Raw genomic sequence first — 21,600 nt, forward strand, 5'->3', positions numbered from 1 at the left:
AATTATTTCGTAACAATTCCTGCCAAATTATGGGCAGTTGGTGCTGTGGTCTCTTGATCATTAAAAACTGGACATAGACTGCATAAATTCATTTCACTTAGAAGCCTTCTGGTTTGCAATCATCAACTTTCATCTCATCTGTCTCTGATGGAACCAAACTCTCGGTCCGAGAGATCAAGGGGTCAATTTTCGGATGGCCGAGCGGGTGCGTTCGTTGCGGGGGGGGGGCTCCTAAAATTGGGGATTCCCAGAGTGGGCCCGGAGCCCGACTCCAACCTGTCCACTTCCAGGTTCCCCAATGACGCGAATCGGTGTGCGCAGCCCCCGCATGCGGGACTCCCACCAGCAATCAAAGCCGGCGGGATCCCACTTAATATCATTATCTGGGTACTTAAGGTCGTTTACAGACCTCATTAGTTGGAGATTTTAGGAGGATTCAGATTTTGGACTACCCAGAGCATGTTTCCCATGTTTAAACAGATGTGATGCAGCCAGCAGCCAGTGGCGGCTGCAAGGTCCATTTAACAAGTGCGGGGTAAACCCTCATTCATTGCAGCAGTGCACTCTGTCACCTCAGGCAAAGTTTTGCCTGCCACACCGTTGTCTACACACTCCAAATTATTAAATCATACCCTAAACTCTGTTGTCCAAACACATTTACCTACTTTGTGGACCCCCTCACACTCACACTGTCAGGATTTGGGGGGAGGGGAGGGTCCATTGCTGCATTCATCACTCCATTGGAGGATAAGCAACATCACCAGCCTCGCCAGGCATGCCGTCCACCTCCGCCACGTGGAGCTACACAACACAGTGCTGCGCAACAGGCACCTGCACAAAGTAGTCGTGCAACTACACATACACCAACTGTAGGGTGACCCACTGAGTGGCATCAAGGGTGTTCATGGAGAACCTCATGAAAGGGCATTATTGCACAAGCCAGTCAAGAATGGCCAAGACGTGGCAGTAGTGATGACAATATAATATGTAATGTGAGTTGATCAGAAAAAAAATATAAGTAAAAACCATGACAAACCCTCAAACACCATTGTGCATCCCCTTCATGCTCACAACACGTTTGCCTTACGCTTCCTATTATACATACGTGATGCGTGCCCTGTGGCTGCAGCACAGATAGTGGCAGGTGGGGTGAGGCTGACCGTGAAAGAGATGCATGAGAGGGTGAGTATGAGATAGAGCCATGAGATTGTATGAGGATTGGGTTGAGTGGTAGTGGTGGGATGAGTACTGGCGAGGTGAGTAATTGCAGGTAAGATGAGGATGAGCTTTGAGTAGGAGTGAGGAGTGATGTGATAGAGTAGTGTTGGCAGTGTAGAAGGAGATGTGGGGTGGGGGCGGTGATGTGGCAGACGGAGTGTCGGGGAATGATTAAGTGTACTCACTTCAGCTGACCTACTTAGGTCATTGCAGCTGGTGGTGGTGGTGCTGGTGACCTCCTCGAGCCAGGCTTTCGTGGTGGCAGAGACAGGCCAGTTCCTCCCGTCTGCCGGGGAGAAGATCTCTGTCCTCCCCCTCCTCCTCACCCCATCCAGTAGGATCTGGAGTGAGGCACATTAAACCTGGGAGCAGCCTTCCCCCTGGGCTGCTCCAGGCTGTCATTTTGCCTATTTTCTGCAGCATCAGTCAGTGGAGGACTGCCCCTCTAAATATGGCTCCTCCAGCTGACAGCCTATGATGCAGGTGTGCAGTCCGCCCGCTGCGCAGCTTTCCAGCGCAAAACCCGGAAGCCAAGGTAAGTGGCTTCAATTTACTTATGATCGTGTGCCAAACCCACCGATTTCACTGGGCGCGTTACCCACATGCCCAGTCGACCCCCCGCTGCCAACCCGCCTCCCTCCTAATATCAGGCCCAAAAGAATAGTATGCTATCTTGCACAATGTATTTCGCCTTAATATAGCTGCAATACCAGTAAATACAGAGTGCAAATGCTCCATTACATGAATAGGGTCCCTGCTCCTTAAATAATGATGCAGCATAAAAATACATTTCTGTTGCTAAGGGAGGGATTTAAATATAATTTGCTTTATGCCAGTAAATTGTGTTAACACTATGGTCTGTAGTTCTAAAACAATTTATTATTGTCACAATTGGACCTAAGCAAATGCAAAGGTGAGACGAAGAATCGGTGCGTGGACTACAACATTATTATATAACCTTTCTAAATATACATAAATGGAAACCTATATCAAAACAACAAAGAAAGAAAAAGAACTTGCATTTATATAACATCTTTCACAACTTCATTGATGTCCCAAAGCACTTTATTACTAATGAAGCAATTTTGAGTACTTTTGTAATGTAGGGTAACATGCCAGCCAATTTGTGCACAGCAAGGTTCCACAAATAGCAATGTGATAAAAGATCAGATTATCTGTTTTAATGAAGGAGATTGAAGGATAAATTTTAGCCAGGACAATGGGACAACTCCATTTTTCTGCTTTGAATAGTTTCCTGGGATTTTTTTTACAGCCACTTGAGAGGGCAGATGGAGTCTTCGGTTAACACCTCATCCGAAAGATGACACCTCCAACAATGCAGCACTCCCTCAGTATTACATTGAAGTGTCAGCCTAGATTATGTGCTCAAGCACCTAGAATTGGGCATGAACCTAGCATTCTTCTGACTAAGAGGTGAGAGTACTACAATTCAGCCAAGGCTGACTCCTTAGCTCAGTGGTAGCATTTAAGAGGAGGCAAAAAAAGAGGCATTCCTCAAATATAGATCTTCAGGTTCAGTGGTGGACAAGCAGGAATATAAGAAAAGGGTGAAGACTGTTAAGAAACTGGTTAGACATACAAAAATAAATCGATAACAAAATTAAGATTGCAGGGAACATAAAAACAATATAAAGGTCTTCTATAAGTACATCTGGAGTGAATGTGCACTGATATGGTGCTTTGTTAATGACGGAGGTTAGAATCGTACAGGAAAGAGTGCACTTATATGGTACTGACATCTTCAGTCAGATAATGATGATTGGTACAGTCATGTAGGGGCAAAGAGAGCTGATGTGTTGGCAGCTCTTGTCAGCAAAAAAAAATCCTCGACAGTTCCTACTGATAAATTTGCCAAAAATGGTGAGGAAATTCACCCCCCTAGTACCAGTGGGAAGTAGAAAAAGAATACAGGAGGAGCTTAAATTTAAAATAATCTAAGTCAAAGGCAGCCTTTCTTCAAAACCAATGCACAGCCATCTCTTGCATGTAATCTTGCTTACATCAAAACTTTCAAATTTAGGCTTGGCACCAAGACAATGAAAATAACGTGGCATTGATCCCAAAAAGTGCAGTGTTATGACTGCATTAAACGTGGAATAGCTGGCACTGATGATTTAATTATATGCAAACAAAAGAAGAATTTCCCTCTATTCTTGTGTAAGCCATTAGTGCAAATTTTAATGAAAATAACCATAGATTTACCAGTAACCTAAAAGCACCATTAATACATGTTCTTGCCATTTTCTCCCCCCAATATTCCTTGTATTTAAAATTTTTGCAATCTTACTCTCTGATCTCTGGGTTTCGTCCTTTTTACATTTTCGATACAATATTCACTTAATATAAATAAAATATTTAAAATCTGCAATACAACGACAACGAAAATAACAACAACTGCATTTATATAGCACCTTTAACGTAGTGAAATGTCCAAAGATACTTCACAGGAGCGTTATCAAACAAAATTTGACACCCTTGAAATCAAACACATTCAACTTATGTGTAACCTCCCCCAACTAATTCTTGCATTTCCTCAAAAGCAAAATACTGCGGATGCTGGAAATCTGAAATAAAAACAGAAAATTCTGGAAATACTCAGCAAGTCAGGCAGCATCAGAGGAGAAAGAAACAGCGTTAACCTTTCAAGTTGATGACCTTTTGTCAGAACTGGAAGAAGTTAAGTGTTTAACAGTTTGTAAGCAAGTAGAGAGCCAGATGTGGAGCACCACTTGGAGGAAGCACTGAGGGTAGCAAGGGCATAGAATATACTCTGGGTGGGGGACTTCAATGTCCATCACCAAGAGTGGCTCGGTAGCACCACTACTGACCGAGCTGGCCGAGTCCTGAAGGACATAGCTGCCAGGCTGGGCCTGCAGCAGGTGGTGAGCGAACCAACATGAGGGAAAAACCTACTTGACCTCGTCCTCACCAAACTACCTGTCGCAGATGCATCTGTCCATGACAGTATTGGTAGGAGTGACCACCGCACTGTCCTCGTTGAGATGAAGTCCCATCTTCGCACTGAGGACACCATCCAACGTGTTGTGTGGCACTATCACCGTGCTAAATGGGATAGATTCCGAACAGATCTAGCAGCTCAAAACTGGGCATCCATGAGGCGCTGTGGGCCATCAGCAGCAGCAGAATTATATTCCAGCACAATTTTCAACCTCATGGCCCACCATATTCCTCACTCGACCATCACCAACAAGCCAGGGGATCAACCCTGGTTCAATGAGGAGTGTAGAAGAGCATGCCAGGAGCAGCACCAGGCATACCTAAAAATGAGGTGCCAACCTGGTCAAGCTACAACTCAGGACTACATGCATGCTAAACAGCGGAGGCAACATGCTATAGACAGGGCTAAGCGATTCCACAATCACCGGATCAGATCAAAGCTCTGCAGTCCTGCCACATCCAGTCGTGAATGATGGTGGACAATTAAACAACTAACGGGAGGAGGAGGCTCTGCAAACATCCCCATCCTCAATGATGGCAGAGTCCAGCATGTGAGTGCAAAAGACAAGGCTGAAGCGTTTGCAACCATCTTCAGCCACAAGTGCCAAGTGGATGATCCATCTCGGCCTCCAGCCGATATCCCCACCATCACAGAAGCCAGTCTTCAGCCAATACGATTCACTCCACGTGATATCAAGAAAAGGCTGAGTGCACTGGATACAGCAAAGGCTATGGGCCCCGACAGCATCCCGGCTGTCGTGCTGAAGACTTGTGCTCCAGAACTAGCTGCGCCTCTAGCCAAACTGTTCCAGTACAGCTACAACATTGGCATCTACCCGACAATGTGGAAAATTGCCCAGGTATGTCCTGTCCACAAAAAGCAGAACAAATCCAATCCAGCCAATTACCGCCCCATCAGCCTACTCTCAATCATCAGCAAAGTGATGGAAGGTGTCGTCGACAGTGCTATCAAGCGGCACTTACTCACCAATAACCAGCTCACTGATGCTCAGTTTGGGTTCCGCCAGGACCACTCAGCTCCAGACCTCATTACAGCCTTGGTCCAAACATGGACAAAAGAGCTGAATTCCAGAGGTGAAGTGAGAGTGACTGCCCTTGATATCAAGGCAGCATTTGACCGAGTGTGGCACCAAGGAACCCTAGTAAAATTGAAGTCAATGGGAATCAGGGGGAAAACTCTCCAGTGGTTGGAGTCATACCCAGCACAAAGGAAGATGGTAGTGGTTGTTGGGGGCCAATCATCTCAGCCCCAGGGCATTGCTGCAGGAGTTCCTCAGGGCAGTGTCGTAGGCCCAACCATCTTCAGCTGCTTCATCAATGACCTTCCCTCCATCATAAGGTCAGAAATGGGGATGTTCGCTGATGATTGCACAGCGTTCAGTTCCATTCGCAACCCCTCAGATAATGGAGCAGTCCATGCCCGCATGCAGCAAGACCTGGACAACATCCAGGCTTGGGCTGATAAGTGGCAAGTAACATTCGCGCCAGACAAGTGCCAGGCAATGACCATCTCCAACAACAGAGAGTCTAACCACCTCCCCTTGACATTCAACGGCATTACCATCACCGAATCCCCCACCATCAACATCCTGGGAGTCACCACTGACCAGAAACTTAACTGGACCAGCCACATAAATACTGTGGCTACAAAAGCAGGTCGCAGGCTGGGTATTCTGTGGTGAGTGACTCACCTCCTGACTCTCCAAAGCCTTTCCACCATCTACAAGGCACAAGTCAGGAGTGTGATGGAATACTCTCCACTAGCCTGGATGAGTGCAGCTCCAACAGCACTCAAGAATCTCGACACCATCCAGGACAAAGCAGCCCACTTGATTAGCACCCCATCCACCACCCTAAACATTCATTCCCTTCACCACTGGCGCACTATGACTAAAGTGTGTACCATCCACATGATGCACTGCAGCAACTCGCCAAGGCTCCTTCAACAGCACCTCCCAAACCCGCGACCTCTACCATCTAGAAGGACAAGGGCAGCAGGTACATGGGAACAACACCACCTGCACGTTCCCCTCCAAGTCACACACCATCCCGACTTAGAAATATATCGCCGTTCCTTTATCATCGCTGGGTCAAAATCCTGGAACTCCCTTCCTAACAGCACTCTGGAAGAACCTTCACCACATGGACTGCAGCGGTTCAAGAAGGCGGCTCACCACCACCTTCTCAAGGGCAGTTAGGGATGGGCAATAAATGCTGGCCTCGCCAGCGACGCCCACATCCCATGAACGAATTTAAAAAGAAGATAAAGTGGGGCAGGGGGAGGAAGGGGAGGGGAGGAAAGAACAAAAGGGAAGGTCTCTGATAGGGTGGAGGGCAGGAGTAATTAAATGTCAAAAGGGATGATGGTGCAAGGCAAGGAGGGTGCTAATGGGACAAATAAAGAAACAAAAGATGGGTCTAGAGGAGCTGTAAATGGCAACGTCAGAACCATTGCCAGCACCTGCTGTCTGACAAAATGGGAGCAATGGTTATGATCAATTTATTGAAATCAATGTTGAGTCTTGAAGATTGTAAAGTGCCCAATTGAAAGATGAGATGCTGTTCCTCGAGCTTCCGTTGAGCTTCATTGGAACAGTGTAAGAGGCTGAGAACAGAGAGGTCAGATTGGGAGTGGGATGGGGAATTAAAATGACATACGACCGGCAGGTCAGGGTCACGCTTGTGGACTGAGTGGAGGTGTTCAGCAAAGAGATCACCCAATCTGCATTCGGACTCTCCAATGTAGAGGAGAACGCGTTGTAAGCAGCAAATACAGTATACTAAATTGAAAGAAGCACAAGTAAATTGCTGTTTCGCCTGGAAGGAGTGTTTGGAGCCCAGAACAGTGGGAAGGGAGGAGATGAAAGGGCAAGTGTTGCATCTCCTGCGCTCACATGGGAAGGTTCCGTGGGAAGGAGAGCGGGTGTTGGAGATGATGGAAGAGTGGACCAGGGTTTTGCAGAGTTAGCGGTCCCTTCGGAATGCTGAAAGGGGAGGGGAAGATGTGTTTGATGATGGGATCACGCTGGAGGTGGCGGAAATGGCAGAGGATGATATGTTGAATATGGAGGCTGGTGGGGTGAAATGTGAGGACAAGGGGTTCCCTATCATGTTTCTGGGAGGGAGGGGCAGGGGTGAGGGCAGAAATGCGGGAAATGGGACAGAAACAGTCGCGGGCCCTGTCAACTGCAGTGGAGGGGAATCCTCAGTTGAGGAAAAAGGAAGACATATCGGAAGGACTGGTGAGGAAGGAGGAATCGTCAGAACAGATGCGACAGAGACGGAGACCCTGGGAGAAGGGAATAGAGTCCTTAAAGGAAGTGGGGTGGGAGGAAGTGTAATCAAGGTAGCTGTGGGAGTCAGTGTGCTTATAGTAGATATTGGTTGACAGCCTAACCCCAGAAATGGAGATAGAGAAGTTGAGGAAGGGTAGGGAAGAGTCGGAGATGGACCATGTGAAGGCGAGGGAAGGGTGGAAATTGGAAGCAAAGTTGATGAAATTTTCCAGTTCGGGGCGAGAGTTGGAAACAGCACCGATACAGTCATCACTGTTCCAGAATAAGAGGTGAGGGCGGGGACCTGAGTAGGACTGGAACAAAAAATGTTCCACGTATCCCACAAAAAGGCAGGCATAGCTAGGACCCATATGGATTCCCACCATCCCTTCTCACCGTACTTGCTTAAAAACTATTAAATCTTTAACTTCTTCCAGTTCTAACGAAAGCTCATCGACTTGAAACTTTAACTCTGTTTCTTTCTCCGCAGATGCTGCCTGACTTGCTGAGTATTTCCAGCATTTTCTGTTTTCATTTCTTGCTTTTCCTTCTGAATTCTTGGGATGGGTGGGGATTAACACAATTATGACTTACATCATCTTGGAGCAGGGTTTTACTAAACTCCAAGTGATGTCGCTCCAAAATGGACGAACCATGAAGTCTTGCCAGTGGGTCCTGTGACCTATTGGATTTACGAAATATAATTAATAAGAGTCTTTCTTATAGTAACTTGTCACAATAAGTACAATAACACATGACTACTGTCTTTAGTAGTGGTTACTCACTTCATTTGATAGAGGTTGTTTGTTCCTCTGTGATCAATGTCATGGCAAAATGCAGCTGTCAACATAGCAAATGCCTCCAGATCTGTGTAGTAACGCTTTAGTTGTCCAGTCTAAAAAGAAGTTCATAGGGCAGTGTTAATGGCCAGAATTTGCTGCAGCGGGGCATCTCGTGACATGCCCCATTAGTTAGATTATTTTCCTCAAAATGTTTTGTGCTGATAACAGTGCAGAAATGAGGTTGAGGCATCTCTCTCTCAGCAGTCCCTCAGGGTCAAGGATGATTTGCTTCCACTCTGGGAGATTGGGGTGGAAGATGCCTATGCATGAGATTCTTTTAACATGGGGTGGTTGTTGCACACCAATCACCACCTGGTCCCAGGCCTTGGCCCAATGGCAGGGAAATACCAAGACAATTGAAGACCAGGCTCAGCTGTAGGACAGGGGTTCCCTCAGTACTGCACAGGGAGTGTTTCCTTGGATTTTGTGTTCAAGTCTCTGCAGTGGGACTTGAACCCACAGCCTTCTGAGTCTGAGGTGAGAGCGTTACCCACTGAGCCACGGCTGACCACAGTAGGGCATCTGGGACCTTGGTGAATGACAGGACCAATAGTCTATCTCCTTAACCAATGAGATTTAAAGATAAAGAAACAGAGGAATGACAGAGAAGGAAATAAGGTGAATTAGTCAAATTAGGTACAGAAAGAGAAATAAAGAAAGATTGGATTAAGAGAGAGAAAAAGGAGACAGAAAGGAAAAGTAAGAAAAAAATGTAAACATTTAAAATTTTATATTTTAAAAACCTATAAGAACAATTTACTACCTGAAGAAATGAGACTCCACAGTTTTATTGTTTCCCTTTCATTCTAATGCAAATCCTTCCTATTTGTTTTAAACAGGTGTGTATGAACAAATAACCACCAATTTGAATTTTGCATTTTAGATAATAAATTTAATTTGTCTGATGTTATTCTGAATTCTCTGGTAATTACATTCCTAGTAGATTAGAGACATTTATTTAGACAATTATTAGGGAATAGATCGATTTGACTTTAGTAAATTTACCATTTTGAACTATTGGAAAGCCTTATGACACCTGCAAGTTCCAATGGATGCAGGTTCCAGTACCAAACTATGACTAAAGCTGAGTATTCGGTAAAAAAATTGTTAATGCAATTATTGTCTACAGGCTTGTTTTAGATTTCGGGAAATGACTTTTGTGATATTATTCAGAGTATCATGTGTGTCTGTATTGAGGATTTGAGTGATATATTTTTCCTGAGAGGAGAAATTTCTGGTATGTGCTGATTGTATGCGAGGCCCCACCTGTTACGTGAAGCCTTGTAAAATTTATCCTTTACTGTTGGCCTAGAATATCTCTATGGTGAAAGATCTCCAATATATCCTTCTAATGAGGGATTAGAGCTGATCTCTCCCTTGATCTCCCATTGGGCTGTGTTGTGAAGAACAGTGCCACAAACATTTGCTGATCTCACGAGATCGGCCAAGGTAAGTGACGGCATGAGTATTCAAGCATATCCTTTTTTTCATGGAAAGAACTTGAACATGAGTTATCTTAAGATGTGTTTTTTTTTTTTGCAAAGATTGCCTAAAAAGGGCTAGCTCCCAAGACTGCCCCATGCTGAGTTGTGGATCAGTAAGCAGACAAAAAAAAAATAACAAAACTAGCCAGGAATGGCCTAGAAATTATTACTCTGCCATTTAGATGATCCCCCTGCCTGACCTATCTGTCAGGTTCCTAAGTGTGACTTGGAAGAGACATCCTGCATGCCTTCACACCAGGACATTGCATTTGGAATGTCTCGACCCCCTCCTTAATAATCAAACAAAGTTTCCATCTGCATCAAATAGGACTTAACACTGCTCGCACCAGAGCTGACCTGGAAATACACCAGGGTCGAAAATAGGCAGGATTCAGGCAGAACGGATTTCAGCACTAAAGAGTGACCAATCCCCAGGACCTGATGATTTCCATCCCAGTGTTTTAAAGAAAGTAGATGAGAACATTGCAGAAGCCCTATAATCTTCCAAAGTTCTCTTGATTCAGTAACCGTTACTTTACATTGGAAAATTGCAATGTCACTCTGCTATTTAAGAAAGGTGAGAGAGAGAAACCAGGGAATTATAGAGCAGTTAGCCTAACATCTGTTGTTGGGAAATTACTAGAGTCTATAATTAAGGATAGAGTAAATGAACACCTTGAAAATTTTCAGCTGATCAGAGAGAGCCAGCATGGATTTGTAAAGGGTAGGTCATGCCTGACGAACCTGATTTAATTTTTTGAAGAGGTGACAAAAGTAGTGGACAGGGGAATGTCTATGGATATTGTTTATATGGACTTCTAGAAGGCATTTGATAAAGTCCATCATAAGAGACTGTGAGCTAAAATTGAAGCTCATGGATTTGAGGGCAAATTATTGACCTGATTGGGAAATTGGCTGAGCGGCAGGAAACAGAGAGTAGGGATAATGGGCAGGTACTCAAATTGGCAGGATGTGACTAGTGGTGTCCCACAGGGATCTGTGCTGGGGCCTTAACTAGTCACTGTATTTATCAACGAATTAGATGACGGGATAGAGAGCCACATATCCAAAATTGCCAATGACACAAAGATAGGCAGCATTGTACGCAGTGTAGATGGAAGCATAAAATTACAGAGAGATATTAATAGATTAAGTGAATGGGCAAAACCGTGGCAAATGGATTTCAATGTAGGCAAGTGTGAGGTTATCCACTTTGGACCTAAAAAGGATAGATCAGAGTACTTTCTAAATGGTGAAAAGCTTGAGACAGTGGATGACCAAAGAGACTTAGGGGTCCATGTACATAGATCATTAGAATGTGATGGATATTTTTCATCTTCAGCCAGAAGTGCAGAGTAGATGATCCATCTCGGCCTCCTCCCGATATCCCCACCATCACAGAAGCCAGTCTTCAGCCAGTTCGATTCACTCCACGTGATATCAAGAAACGGCTGAGTGCACTGGATACAGCAAAGGCTATGGGCCCCGACAACATCCCGGCTGTAGTGCTGAAGACTTGTGCTCCAGAACTAGCCGTGCCTCAAGCCAAACTGTTCTGGTAAAGCTACAACACTGGCATCTACCCGAAAATTTGGAAAATTGCCCAGGTATGTCCTGTCCAAAAAAAGCAGGACAAATCCAATCCAGCCAATTGCCGCCCCATCAGTCTACTCTCAATCATAAGCAAAGTGATGGAAGGTGTCATCAACAGTGCTATCAAGCGGCACTTACTCACCAATAACCTGCTCACCGATGCTCAGTTTGGGTTCTGCCAGGACCACTCGGCTCCAGACCTCATTACAGCCTTGGTCCAAACATGGACAAAAGAGCTGAATTCCAGAGGTGAGGTGAGAGTGACTGCCCTTAACATCAAGGCAGCATTTGACCGAGTGTGGCACCAAGGAGCCCTAGTAAAACTGAAGTCAATGGGAATCAGGGGGAAAACTCTCCAGTGGCTGGAGTCATACCGAGCACAAAGGAAGATGATAGTGGTTGTTGGAGGCCAATCATCTCAGCTCCAGGACACTGCTGCAGGACTTCCTCAGGCAGAGTCCTAGGTCCAACCATCTTCAGCTGCTTCATCAATGACCTTCCCTCCATCATAAGGTCAGAAATGGGTCTGTTCGCTGATGATTGCACAGTGTTCAGTTGCATTCGCAACCCCTCAGATAATGAAGCAGTCCATGCCCGCATGCAGCAAGACCTGGATAACATCCAGGCTTGGGCTGATAAGTGGCAAGTAACATTCACGCCAGACAAGTGCCAGGCAATGACCATCTCCAACAACAGAGAGTCTAACCACCTCCCCTTGACATTCAACGGCATTACCATCGCAAAATCCCTCACCATCAACATCCTGGGGGTCACCATTGACCAGAAACTTAACTGGACCAGCCACATAAATACTGTGGCTACAAGGGCAGGTCAGATGCTGGGTATTCTGTGGCGAGTGACTCACCTCCTGATCCCCAAAGCCTTTCCACTATCTTCAAGGCACAAGTCAGGAGTGTGATGGAATACTTTCCAGTTGCCTGGATGAGTGCAGCTCCAACAACACTCAAGAAGCTCAACACCATCCAGGACAAAGCAGCCCCTTGATTGGCACCCCATCCACCACCCTAAACATTCAATCCCTTTCAGTACAGGAGCAGAGATGTCTTACTGCAGTTATACAGGGCCTTGGTGAGACCACATCTGGAGTATTGTGTGCAGTTTTGGTCTCCTTATCTGAGGAAGGATGTCCTTGCCATGGAGTGAGTGCAATGAAGGTTTACCAGACTGATTCCTGGGATGGCAGGACTGATGTATGAGGAGAGATTGGGTCGACTAGGCCTATATTCACTAGAGTTTAGAAGAATGAGAGGTGATCTCATCGAAACATATAAAATTCTAACAGGGCTAGACAGACTAGTTGCAGGACGGATGTTCCCGATGGATAGGGAGTCCAGAACCAGGGGCCACAGTCTCAGGATACGGGGTATGCCATTTACAACCGAGATGAGGAGAAATTTCTTCACTCAGAGAGTGGTGAACCTGTGGAATTCTCTACAACAGAAGGCCATGGAGGCCAAGTCATTAGATGAATTCAAGAAGGAGATAGATATATTTCTTAATGCTAAAGGGATCAAGGGCTATGTGGAAAAAGCGGGAACAGGGTACTGAGTTAGACGATCAGCCATGATCATTTTGAATTGCGGAGCAGGCCTGGAGAGCCGAATGGCCTACTCTTGCTCCTATTTTTGTATGTTTCTATGTTTCACCACCGTCGCAACGTGGCTGCAGTGTGTACCATCCACAGGATGCACTGCAGCAACTCGCCAAGGCTTCTTCGACAGCACCTCCCAAACCCGCAACCTCTACCACCTAGAAGGACAAGGGCAGCAGGCACATGGGAACAACACCACCTGCACGTTCCCCTCCAAGTCACACACCATCTGGAAATATATCGCCGTTCCTTCATCATCGCTGCGTCAAAATCCTGGAACTCCCTACCTAACAGCACTGTAGGAGAACCTTCACCACACAGACTACAGCAGTTCAAGAAGGCGGCTCACCACCACCTTCTCAAGGGCAATTAGGGATGGGCCATAATTGCTGGCCTTGCCAGTGATGCCCACATCCCATGAACGAATAAAAAAAAGGTATAGAAAATAATAAAAAAAGGCTAATGGAATCCTGGCCTTTATATCTAGAGGACTGTTATACAAGAGGGTAGAAGTTATGCTACAGCTATACAAAGCCCTGGTTAGACAACACCTGGAATACTGTGTTCAGTTCTGGGCACCACACCTTAGGAAGGATATACTGGTCTTGGAGGGAGTGCAACGCAGATTTACTAGAATGATATCTGGACTCCAAAGGTTAAATTACAAAGAGAGATTACACAAACTAGGTTTGTAGTCACTGGGATTTAGAAGATTAAGTTTGATTTGATCGAAGTTTTCAAGATATTAAGGGGAACTGATAGGGTAGATAGAGAGAAACTATTTCCGTTGGTTGGGGAGTCTAGGACTAGGGGACAAAGCCTAAAAATTAGAGCCAGGGCTTTCAGGATTGAAGTTAGGAAACACTTCTGCACGCAAAATGTGGTAGAAATTTGGAACTCTCTTCTGCAAATGGCAGTTGATGCTAGCTCAATTTAAATCTGAGATTGATAGATTTTTGTTAACCAAAGGTATTAAGGGATATGGGGCCGACGTGGATATATGGAGTTAGGTCACAGATCAGCCGTGATCTCACTGAACGGTGGAACAGGCTCAAGGGGCTAAATGGCCTACTCCTGTTCCTTTGTTCCTATGCCTAATTTAATGTTCTGTTATGCACAGTCAGCCACATGATAACCAACACTAAAACTGCGTTCAATTATTTATTTCCCCCTGCCCATTTTGTCGGCTTTTTCCCTCCAATTCTTCATGATTTTATTCCTCAGTCAAAAGGTATGAAGTTCTCATACATTTGATAACACTATTCTGAAATCAACATCTGGAAGGCGCATGAGAATTTCATGAATTGATTGTCAATTTTCCAGTCCTCCATTTGTGGATGTAACTTTTTTTCCACTTGGTGCCTCTCCCACATGATTGGGAGCATGTTGGGAAATCAGGTTACCCAACTGAAACATTATGCAATGAATGAGCTTTATAAGAATATGATATTTAATGGTGACAGGGAACTGGAATTTGGAATAGCATGATAAATTATCATAATGTGAGGTTTCAATGAATAATGATTACAAACTGAAAACTGTAATGGCCATTTACAAGTAGGAACACTGATGATTGGAAAGTTATTGAAAACTTTATGAAAATCACCAATTACAGTGTTGCCCTTTGCATTTCACAGTTAGTGATTTAATTCAGGTTGGATGGACTAAAATAAAAATGATTTCACCTGGAGAACTAGCAAGACAGATACTTACCATGAGCAGCGTAAACATGGTGTGTCCAACATTGAACCCATGCCGCCAGTTGTGATAGGTGATTTTTCTGTATCCTTTACTTAGAGTATAAATGAAACGGACCAGTACCTGCAGCATGGCAAAGATTTTGTCACTACTTTAATCACAATAAATCATTAGTTTTTAGATAAGTGATCATTTTTCCAAAACACTAAGCTATTTCCTATTGAATTGTATGGGCTGGATTTCCCTTAATCCATTGCTACGTTTCAATGGTGACTACAAGTCAAAAGTATTTAATTGGCTGTGAAGTACTTTGGGATGTCTTGAGGTTATAAAAGATGCTCTTTAAATGTAAGGTGTTTCTTACAGAGTCATGGCAGGACTTTTGCCTACTGTCCAACTGTTCCCCAACCCCGGCCAGTTTCCTGGGTTACAGGTCATAATGCATTCATGGTGGGCTCCCAGTCAGTTCCTGCTAGTGGCCCCCAGGAAAATCAAGGTGGTACAGAGGCAGGACCACCTCTGCGGCACTAGAAGAGGTGCAAGGAAATATTAAAGAGGGCCACAAGAGTCCTGAAGACTAATACATTTTTCACTAAGACTGAGACCACCAGCAGGTAAGGGATCTGATAGAGAAGAGGAAACCTCTACTCGGCCCTTTCCCTCAACTTACAACATTTGGGACCCATTACTGTCACTTCCCCCAAGATCTACCACCATCTTCACCAAGCAGTCCTAGGGAACAGCAGTGAGTGGGTTGGACAGGGGGGAAATGGGCTGGGAACCTGGGCCCCGCTTCATCACCCGCATTTGCATGAGATAGGCAGTGAAGGAACAGTCAGCAGCGGTCCTGGCTTGGGGAGGAGGGAGGGAAATCAAGTTTGGATTTTGGGGGCAGCAGTAGGCCCCGCTGCCTGGTTTTCCCTATTGTTTCCCTCAAACTCTTGCCTGATTTCTGGTGGAATAACAGAGGAAAATCCAGGCACATACCAGAACTTACCAGAAATCTTTTGCAGAAATACAAAAATGACATTTCATTGCCATAAAAATTAAAAGTGTATGAAGTATACAGAGTGAAGTACCCTTTTTACATCATTAATCTAGGCATTTATCATGTGCTTCAACTGATCTCGACTTGGAGATAGCTACCAATGATATTAACTGAAGAACAGCCAATGGTGAAATTCAGCCATTTCCTCTCACATTGCAAAGATTAAAAAGAAATTGATTATATTTCAATTATTATGTAGCAGAATCCTTACTGAAGAGAAAGGTTACAATTATAGTCTGCTAAGGCACAGGATCTTACAAAATATACACTTTAGATGGTGGTATTTTTCAACAGGATGATTTTTGTATCTCACAGTGATGGATTAATACCACTTATTTTATCACATAAATAACAGTAAAGCCAAGACATAAGTTTAATTGGTATGCAATGTAGGTATGTACAATTACTTACCTCCTGTGGTATGTGGAACTTATCAACCACACCAAGTTCATAATACATCTGGATTCCACATTTCACAAGACCCAGTGGAGACCACTCAAAATCACAAAAGTGAAATTCATAGATTTCTGCTTCCTCAGCATCTGGAAGTTCTTCTTCCTTTAAAAATAAAATAAAACAAAGAGGTGAATAATAATAGGTGGAATAATGGGTGGAATTTCTGCAGGGCTTGTCCCAATCTTCTGCTATTACTTTTGCGGAAACCCTGTAAAAATGACATAAACAGCCATTTACACATTTCTGTGGGGTTATGGCGGGAGATCAGGAAAACCCCTAAAATTCCAGGCATGTATAGCTAGATAGATAGAGAGAAACCTATGGGCGCCTTGGCATGCTGCATCACAGTATGATAAAATACAGGCTTATGCCTGAAGTCTCCTGCATGCTGAGTTGTGAGGAGACATCAAGCACAGTTGAAGCACTGCTCCAGGGAAGGGAGGCAAATCAGAGGGACAGTCACCTTAAGCTCACTTGCACACCTTCAAGTGGCCACTTCAGAAAGCAATGGTGGAATCTGAGAGCAGGCTACCCACCTGTTCACTTTTTTGGAGACTGTCCTTGGCAAGTGGATGGGGGCAAGTTCTCAGAAGGGGAAGGGAGAAAATACCTTTTAACAAAAAAATTAAGTATGTATATAGATAATCACTGGAACCCATTATTTTGAATAATCATTGCAACTATTCTTAAAACTGCATTTTTGTTCAGTATGTTTTTTTCAGTCTATTTTTATTTATTCAATACAAAAAAAGTTCATCATCTTAAAAAATAACAGAAATACAGAATAGTTGTGCAGTCTTAGCTGCAACACCATCTACTCACCAATAGTTCACGAAGTTCTTCTTCTTCACATTCATCTGGTTCTCTATCAAAGTTTTCTCTGGTTTTCTGATAAGTTTAGTGATACGGTGTTAGTGATTTATTTTCAAAATCTTAAAAATGAAGGAAATGTAATTTCAATGGGCCGGAACTTGCTGGACCAGGGCTTCTTACAGCGTGTGCCATTAGTTAGACATTTTCCTGCGCCCTAACTTGCTGGAAGTGCGAGCCGATAATAGTATGGCAAAGGCAATGGGACATCTGGGGCCTTGGTGAATGGTGGGACCAACGGTTTATCTCCTTAATCAATGAGATATAAGGATTGAGAAATAAACAGAGGAAAGACTGAGAAGGAGGTTGAGTTGGAGTGGGCAAATTAGATTCAAATCAGTTACAGAAAGAGAAATAAAGAGACGGAAAGAAAGATTGGATTAAGAGAGAGAGAAAAAAGAGACAGAAAGGAAAAGTAAGAAAAAAAAATAAAACTTGACATTTTTAAAATCTCCAACAATTCACTACCTGAAGGAATGAAACTTCACAGTTTAAATTGTTCACTTTCTGGGTCAGAGAGGTTGATTGGCAGTCATTTACAATTATCACATCGTTAAAAGGGTGCTTACACTATTAATTACCAGACTTAACTTTCTTGGCGAGTTTAATGGGCAATTAATGTGCAAATCCAGCAAGTTCTTAAAAATAATGGAAAGACTAAAGGCGAGATGCTATTTGTGCAAAGCAAACGGCAGAGCGGCGTAAATCATCCAGCAAGTTCCAGAGATCCGTAACTCATGGCATATCGCTTCATCCTCTGAACTTGCTGGCTGATTTTCCACATTAATAACAGCATGTGTTGTTCATTATTTTTTCAGCAAGTTCTGGCCCAATATTACATAATATTTCTAAAGAAATCATAGGTCATCAATATTATTCCAACATACCAGGATGTCCTGTATATCATCTTTGGAGCATTTAACATGATAGTTCACCATGTCTTGGGCAATGTCTTTCCTGTTTTCTAGCTTGTTCATCTTGTCATATGTATCAGTGTTCAAAACAGACCACCCAAGGAACTGTGTCAAGGCCTGTAAAAGATAAAGAGTTGTCAATATGTAGCTTTCTGTAGCCTGTTTGGGATTCTATAGGTACTTCATTCAACCTTACTTCCATCAGCGTTTCATCCATGTCATCAAATGGTTTTCCATCCTTCCTGTTGTAAAAGGTGGCAACTCCAACAATTTCCTCTTTCTTGTTTACTATTGGCAGTGACAGCACATTCTTAATTGTCCATCCCAAATTATCAAGTGGCTCGGTCTGTAAATGTTATACAGAATTTGATTAAGAGACATACAGGGTTTTTGTGGCTAATGCAATGTATCTAAGGAAATTATATATGTACTTTCATTTTGGATCTGTCTCTCCAGGTAAGCATCAGTATTTTTATAAAGAAACATTTTCTTTCACGGTTTCCTACCTGAAATTCAAATAATTCATCTGCAGCTGTATTCATAATGTTGCATATCTGGGAAAACAACACATGAAATATAGATATTTTTCCCCTTAGTCCTAATTCATTCTACTTTACTTTAATAGTAGACAACTTGCATTGTAGCAACAACTTGCATTTATATAGTGCCAAAGCACAGCAAAATACTGTTGTACATGCTCTAGGATTACAACACTTACAAGACTAGTTTCTGCAACATATGTTGGCAGTCCACTAACTAGGGCCCAATGGTCTGCAGGAGGGTTCCTGAAGAAAAAAAATCACCCAAATTAGACAAAAAGGTTTAGCTTGAAATGGTAGTCGCAATTATTTTCTTTGTAAGTGATGCATTGGCATTGTTACAAGTAAATGCCTAAATAAAGTAATGACAAACAAATCCAATATTTAACAAGAAAAAGAAAAAAAACTGTGATTGCTGGAAATCTGAAACAAAAACATAAAATGCAGACAGCATCTGTAAAGAAAATTCAGTATTTACTTGATAGTATCTCAAAAACTATAAATCCCATCTCAAAGTAAAAAACAAATTCTAACAAACATTCTTTTATATCAACATAGGATATCATTTCATCCTTCACTTTGCAGAGTTGCTGGTCTCAGCAATCTTGCCATGAGGAGGAAGAAAAATTGGAGAGAAGGACAGCCCTAGTCTACTGTCATAGGTCTCCTTCCATCCCTATTCAACTTTGTTAGAAATAATTGATGAAAAATTTGCCCTATCTGAGTAGTTAATTGTTCATTTTGAAATTAGAATCTCGGGCTTCTTTTTTTTGTTGTTGCTATTTTCAAAATGCTATTCTTATTTTTTTAAATTGCTTCAAATAAATTGATTAATTTATTAATTAAAAAGCATGGAGGGTACCTCATACTAAAAATATTTAGATAATTTCAATTGTATTTGCTACAGCCCAGGGGTATAGGTGGTGATACTGGGGGACAAGGACTAAGGTGCATGGAGTGCACACCCAGTGCCAACATTGGCCCCATAATTAGTGTCCCTCCAATTTTCCCAGTAAGCATCAAGCCTAAGTAAATTGAGTTAATGATGTTTCCGTCTGCATTACAGACTTAACTATTCTCATCTAAAGGTAAGGGCCAAAACGATTCCTTTATAGGGCCTCCCCCAGCTTCAGCTGTAATCAAATTCCATTCCTGCACCATACATGCCTCCAAGATAACCAAAAACTGACTCTTCCTGTGAGAGGGAAGGGGGATATAGATTGTAATAAAGGGGACAGGGAAATGGAAAATGATTGAAATGAAGGGGAAGGGAGAAACTATCACAGATCAACATTCTGATTTTAATTTGTTTGGACTTGAATAAATTTCAGCAGTCTCAACAGCTCTTCTATTTTTCAGAATGAAGGTGAGAGAGGGGAGAAAATGGAAAGCAATGAAGGAGAGAGGGAAGGAACAAGTAGATGAAATAAAAAAAGAAAGAAATACACATTTATATAAGACTTTTCACATCCTCAGGATATCCCAAAGTGCTTCACAGCCAAATGAAGTACATTTGAAGTGTAATCAATGTTGTAATATAGACAAACATGGTAGCCAATTTGCACACAATAAGGTCCCACCAACAGTTAGAAACATGGCCAGATAATTTGTTTTAGTGATGTTGGTAGAGGAATAAATGTTGGACAGGATACAAATGAACTGCCCTACTTTTCTTAAAATAGTGCCATGGGATCTTTTATGTCACCTGAGAGAGCAGATGGGGTCTCAGTTAACATCTCACTTGAAAGACAGCACCTCTGACAATGCAGCACTCCCTCAGTATTGCATTGAAATGCACAACTCCCACAACTCCCTGGAGTGGGACTTGAACCCACAACCTTCTGACTCAAGGCAACAGTCCTACTAGTCTAGGCTGACATTAAAAACATTGACAATGAAAGGGAGAGGCAAGGAGAATGGATGGCAATGGAAGGGGATTGATAGCAATTTCCTGCAATGTGCCTATTAATTAAAAAATGTTTTAAAATTACTCTTTCGTTTAAAGTTTTTAAAAATTATATATGTTCTTTGAATTTGGGTAATACAGCATTTATTAACAATCCCTAGTTACCCTGAGGATCAACCACATAGTGTGGGACGGGAACCATGTATAGGCCAGACCAAGTAGGAGTGCTAGGTTCCCTGCCCTGAAGGACATTTATGACCCAGATAGATTTTTTTATGACAATCCAGCAGCTGTTGAGGTCATTTTTGCTGGTGCCAGCCCATAAATTACCAGATTTATTAAATTCACTTTCACAACTTGCTATGGTGGGATTGTGACCTTATAATGTCTGGTTTGGTAGTCTAGTACATAACCACTACACTACTATACCCCTGCCAATAAAGTTTACAAGCTTATTTGGAATTCCCCCAAACTGCCTAAAAACCTGGCCCATACTCAATAAAAGCACACTGTATAATAGTTCCAAGTACAGATCCTGTGTATCCTTATTAAAATAATAAATTTACCTTAAGTATCCAGAACCTGTCTGTTGATTTAACAATATAATTTTATTACAGAATAGCCACACTGTGACAAACATTGTTTTAAGAAGAGGTCATGAAATTGAGTTATGGAAGATGACTTTCATACCCTTAGATTACTGTGTCGATTTCATGTTATTCGGTATAGACAATACCAAATGATAACAGTTGGATTAGTGACAATCGTTAGTCACTTAGTCCATCTGCATTACATCTATAGCTTCCCATCCCAACAATAAAAACCTTATAATTTGTTTGAATTCCTGCCCTATAAATACAACAATTAAACCAATCACTGAACTCCAAAAAAGTCCAGCTACCCATATGTTGACAGGTGGTCTTGTTCTTTCTCCTTGTTTCATACTTAAAGAATGCAACATGTGAACTAGGTGGGGCCCTGGTGTCCCAGAAATTGAAGGGAAATTCTAAACAAGATTCCATTCTAAATATCTGAACAACCGAATCCATTTGCTTTTCTCCTTCCATTTCTTCCCTTTCTTTTTCTGGGATTCTAAATGTGTACATGAGAAGTAAATTGCATTGATTCAGAAGTATATCCCTTTC

The 21,600-nt window shown here is 42.9% G+C and overlaps 1 protein-coding gene across 1 annotated transcript in view; it reads right to left on the reverse strand.

Moving 5' to 3' along the window:
- The window catches only part of pde6a (phosphodiesterase 6A, cGMP-specific, rod, alpha), a 49,130-nt gene that overhangs the window by 10,161 nt on the left and 17,369 nt on the right, over positions 1–21,600 (reverse strand). The window contains exons 7-15 of the mRNA XM_067995842.1: positions 18,729–18,795; positions 18,517–18,564; positions 18,207–18,356; positions 17,984–18,127; positions 17,049–17,114; positions 16,182–16,328; positions 14,738–14,845; positions 8,279–8,388; positions 8,088–8,175 (exon numbers count right to left, since the gene is read on the reverse strand). Coding sequence (XP_067851943.1) covers positions 8,088–8,175; positions 8,279–8,388; positions 14,738–14,845; positions 16,182–16,328; positions 17,049–17,114; positions 17,984–18,127; positions 18,207–18,356; positions 18,517–18,564; positions 18,729–18,795 — 928 coding nt within the window. The remainder of the gene's footprint in view (positions 1–8,087; positions 8,176–8,278; positions 8,389–14,737; positions 14,846–16,181; positions 16,329–17,048; positions 17,115–17,983; positions 18,128–18,206; positions 18,357–18,516; positions 18,565–18,728; positions 18,796–21,600) is intronic.

This window comes from Heptranchias perlo, chromosome 14 (assembly GCF_035084215.1).
Source record: "Heptranchias perlo isolate sHepPer1 chromosome 14, sHepPer1.hap1, whole genome shotgun sequence".
In the NCBI taxonomy this organism is placed as follows: domain Eukaryota; kingdom Metazoa; phylum Chordata; class Chondrichthyes; order Hexanchiformes; family Hexanchidae; genus Heptranchias; species Heptranchias perlo.